This window comes from Nematolebias whitei, chromosome 3 (genome assembly GCF_014905685.2).
Source record: "Nematolebias whitei isolate Nwh7 chromosome 3, NemWhi1, whole genome shotgun sequence".
In the NCBI taxonomy this organism is placed as follows: Eukaryota; Metazoa; Chordata; class Actinopteri; order Cyprinodontiformes; family Rivulidae; genus Nematolebias; species Nematolebias whitei.
The window spans coordinates 23,770,476-23,775,306 of record NC_056500.1 but is presented as its reverse complement, the minus strand read 5'-3'; the positions used below and the strand labels follow the sequence as shown (position 1 = coordinate 23,775,306).

At 39.8% G+C, this 4,831-nt stretch overlaps 1 protein-coding gene across 1 annotated transcript in view; it reads left to right on the top strand.

The window, feature by feature from the left end:
• The first annotated feature begins 1,666 nt into the window (after positions 1 to 1,666).
• rxrgb (retinoid X receptor, gamma b) overlaps positions 1,667 to 4,831 on the top strand; it is a 44,394-nt gene continuing 41,229 nt past the window's right edge. The window contains exon 1 of the mRNA XM_037674698.1: positions 1,667 to 1,754. Coding sequence (XP_037530626.1) covers positions 1,724 to 1,754 — 31 coding nt within the window. The 5' untranslated portion in view covers positions 1,667 to 1,723. The remainder of the gene's footprint in view (positions 1,755 to 4,831) is intronic.

The window sequence follows — 4,831 nt, the reverse complement described above, 5'->3', positions numbered from 1 at the left end:
TGTATCTCATTATTATGACTCTGTATCTCATTATTATGACTCTGTATTTCATTATTATGAATCGGTATCTCATTATTATAACTTTGTATCTCATTATTATGACTCTGTATCTCATTATTCTGACTCTGTATCTCATTATTATGACTCTGTATCTCATTATTATGACTTTGTATCTCATTATTATGACTTTGTATTTCATTGTTATGACTTTGTATCTCATTATTATGACTTTGTATCTCTTTATTATGATTCTGTATCTCATTATTATGTCTTTGTTTTTCATTATTATGACGTAGTATAATTATGACTTTGAAAGTTGAAATTATGACTTTGTATAATTATAACTTTGTATATCATTATTATGACTTTGTATTTCATTTTTATGACTTTGTATCTCATTATTATGACTCTGTATCTCTTTATTATGACTTTTTATCTCTATTATGACTTTGTATAATTATGACTTTGTATAATAATGACTTTGAAAGTCAAAATAATGACTTTGAAAGTTGAAATTATGACTGTATGATTATATATTTGTATCTCATTATTATGACTTTGTATCACTTTTTTATGACTTTGTATCTCATTAATATAGCTTTGTTTCTCTATTATAACTTTGTATCTCTTTTATTGTGACTTTGTATAATTATGACTTTGAAAGTCAAAATAATGACTTTGAAAGTTGAAATTATGACTTTGTATGATTTTTTTTTATTGGATGATTGTTTCGTCTGGTTTCGGATGCTGTGCAGCTGGAAGGATTTTTACTGAAACTTTTTTTAGTTTTGGACATTTGTTATGATGCGTAACCATGGCAACAAGGCAGTTTTCTACATCCAACAGCTGATTAACATCTCAAAAACTCACATATCTCAACTACAGACCCAAATCTCAAATGACTTGAAAAGGATGTTCTGTGGATGCATTCTCATCTACCTGCCAGCTGTGCTCGGGTGCCTGGCCACTGAGATCCTGGAACTAGCAGGAAACACTGCTCATGACAGCAGAAGGACAGGATCATCCCTCGGCACCTACAGTTGGCTGTTCGCAGCGATGAGGAGCTTGGCAGACTGCTGGGAGGAGTTCTGCCCGGCATCCGGGCGCTCCTACAGCCCGGGGGAACTGAGAGGCCAGCCGGTGGACAGGTGGACGGATCAGACAGCATCTGCAGCCAGTTTCTTAGGATCCATTGTGGGATGAACCTTTACAAGAGATCCTTCCTCTCAGCATCTATCTTAATGAAATGAGGATAACGAGTTACAACAACAAATAATTTCCCTTTGGGATTAATAAAGTTTTTTTGAATTTGAATTATGTATTTGTATCTCATTATTATAACTTTGTATCACATTATTATGACTTTGTATCTCATTATTATGACTCTGTATCTCATAATGATGATATACCATTGTTTTTATTTTATTGGCAGAAACGGGCTTCCATACAATACGCTGTATCGAGTCATAAAAGTAACATTTACATGTGAAAATGTAATGCAGTGTTTTTGCAATGAATAAAAAAAAAAAGAAAAAAAAAAAAGAAGAAGTTTCGTCACCGCGGCGTTGCAGCTCGATACGGCCCTGTGTTGTCATTGGGAGAAGCCCTGTCGGGCCCCCCTCCCTCGCTGCGCCGCCTCGCAGAGTTCAGTCGGGTTGCCAGTCAGAGGAATGCGCTGGGATGCGGAGCAGCAGCGACTGTAGGAGACGACAACTCGCACACTATGGACAGCAATGATCCATATTTACACATCAGTAAGTACCGAGCCGCGCCTCTCTCAGTCTGCAGCTGCGGATCTGTTTCCACTCCGACGGTTTCATGGCGTCTTCGAGCTGAAACTAAAACCACAGCCCGAGTGGACTTTACCCAAACGACGCCTGGCCGTGCGTGCAACAGCTCGGGAATACCTTTAAATAATAATTGTGCACGGTGCTCGGACTGGATCGCTACCCTGTTGCATAAAGTCAGGTGCGGGTCCGGCAAGGTCAGAGGTTGGCACTTTAATTGCGCTTACGTAATTTATGGCGCTTGTCGCGCGTCTCTCGCTAAACTGTTCGACAGAAGCACAATTTATTGGTCTGGGGTGGTCGTTGGATCGGAAAGGGGAAGTGGCGTGTCGGAGCACGGAGGAATGTCGGCGGCTTGGTGCCGATAAACAAACTTCCAGCTCGGTTTCTGATGTGGAGAGAGGAGCGCGCCCGCCGGACGCGACTTGCTCGCTCACAACACGACGGGATCTCACTCCAGGCCACTCTTTGGTGACTTTGCCCTTGAGCCAGCTTTTCTCCACCATCCTTTCAAAACTCACACTCCTGGGAGTTTGCAATATGTTGTGAGGCTACTGGAGCTTCAGTCCAACTGGTTGTCAGCCTTAAATAAATCTGTGGAGGAGGAACCTCAGGTTTTTATGTCCAACCCTTATCACGTGTTTTCTGTTCTGCTTCCAAGTTATTACGATTGAACTGTGAACAAGTGGGAGGAATTAAAATCTTATACAGTGTCATCAAACATATCTGAATCATTTAGTGAGGATGAAAATTGTAATGAATGCATCCCATGGGGGGAATGATACATCTGATGACTAAAGCCCCACAGTGTACAAAATAAATCATATTTTAATTTAACGTCTTCAATTTGCACCATTGTCTGACCAAAGATCAACATTTCCACTGAACTTTAAATAATTAGATATATTGGTCATAAAGGCAGTTCTGGTGAAATTAAAGGTACGTGTTGCAAAGAATGAAATCAAACATAAACATTAAAACTAAATCAAATGGTGCAGTTTGAAAGAGGTTACTCTGGCAGTTTTCAGAAATACTGATATGCAATTTTGAAACGTGGGTCAGTACTTGCGTCACCTGATTGACCTGCATTAGTCTGGAGTCCGTGTTGGTAAACAAATAAGCAGGAATTGGTCAAGTGTAGAATCTTGCAGAAGACTTTTAAATGCAAGAGTGATTCAGCAAATGTGAACAAAGAGGATGGATGAGTTGGACCACTATCAATAATAAATATTGAGAATGATCATTTCAATCAATCAATCAATCAATCAATCAATCAATCAATTCAACTTTATTGTCCATAACATTCAATGAAATTGAGATTTGTCTTTGACATCTGGCTTATAAAACAAAATAAAAATGTGATTAAAAACTCTAAAAAAACTTAAAACCAAACTTTGCTAAATCAATTAAAAACATTCAGTTAAAACCATTCTAAAATACACGATACATTAAAATATGGAAACATCCCAGACAGTAGTTTGTTATGTGAGGCTGCGTTTAAATAGGACCTTGTTAAGGACGTTCACCGCAGAGGGAACAAATGACTTTTTGTACCCATTTTTCTTTGCTAAAGGAACCAGGAGTCTTCTGCCAGATGGTACAACCTGAATAATGGTTGCAGCCTCATCTTTGTATCTTCTTCTTCTTCTTTTGGCCTTTCCCTCTTCAGGGGGTCATCCTCCTCCATCTTACTCTGTCCTCTGCATCCTCTGTCCTTCCTCCAACTACCTCCATGTCCTCTCTAACTGCATCCATATATCTCCTCTTTGTCTTTTTCCTGGCAGCTGCATTTCTTCCTTCTACCAATATACCCACTGTCCCTCCTCTGGACATGTCCAGACCATCTCAGTCTGGCCTCTGGTCTAACTTTATCTCCCAGGTTGTTCAACCTGTACGAGCCTTGCTGCCCTTCCACTTGGTCTCTAGGACACATAAAACACCTACCTTCCTTCTCTGCATCATGCCAGCCGGCTCTCTACCTTTGCCTGTCATTGTTCCTACATTTAGAGTTGCAACCCTCAGTCCTACATTCTTGACTTTCCTCTTCTCCCACTGTCTCCTGACACGTTTCCCTCATTTTTGTATTTGCATACTTTACCTAAGAAAATCAGAGTACAACACATTTGCACCAATACTTGAACATTGTTGGACATCATCCCATATGGCTCCTTCATGGACGCCGCCATTGTTGGCCTAGTTTCACTCACTGGCTACAAATGCATGTTGGAAAACCGTCACAATTATAGCTTACAAATGTCTTATTTAAGAACATATTAACCAACAATATGAGGAACAACTGTGCAGGTTTTGTTATTTTTTACATTTATAACTTTTATCTTGAAACAAACATTTTAGTATATTGCAAAACGGCTGCACTTTTTAGCACAACTTTGAGTTGTAGCACCCAACAGAGGTTCCACTCTGGGTCAGAGTGTACATTTTTGTACTTATTTATATTTAAAAAAAAATAGTCCATAAATTTTAAAGTATGCATAACTTTTCTGAAAAGTAGTGCTTATACAGTTGCAGTAGTGAGAACCCACTGAAAGACGATTCCTTGTCTTGTGTTTTAGTTCTCAAACTTTGATTTGTGATCAGCAGCCCACACACACCGAAGCACGTATAAAAACAGTCAGAAAACATGTTTCCTGACTTTGAATGGCTCAGCCGTTGTAATCGTACTGTAAGTGTGAAGTCAAGGCGTGTGGAGTCAAGAAACAAGTCGGTGATTATGTGCGGATTGTTTCGTGATCCTCCTCCTCCTCAGCTTTTCTCAGCCACGTTGTGTTTCAGCAGGTTTCATGCAGGTCTGCCCATGGGGCTTAGGAGTGGAATCAGCATTTATTTTCTCTTTTGGCACTTCAGCATATTTTAGTTTTCCTCAGTGGAAGTGATTCTAGACGTGCTGACGAGCACCCCTCGCAGTGCTTCTCACATCAGGAACTTATTTAGCTTGCAGATCAGGGAAGTGACGACAGATGAGAGAACAAGTCTAAAGAGTGAAGGGAAAAAGAAGGGTGAGTGTGTGTGTGTGTGTGTGTGTG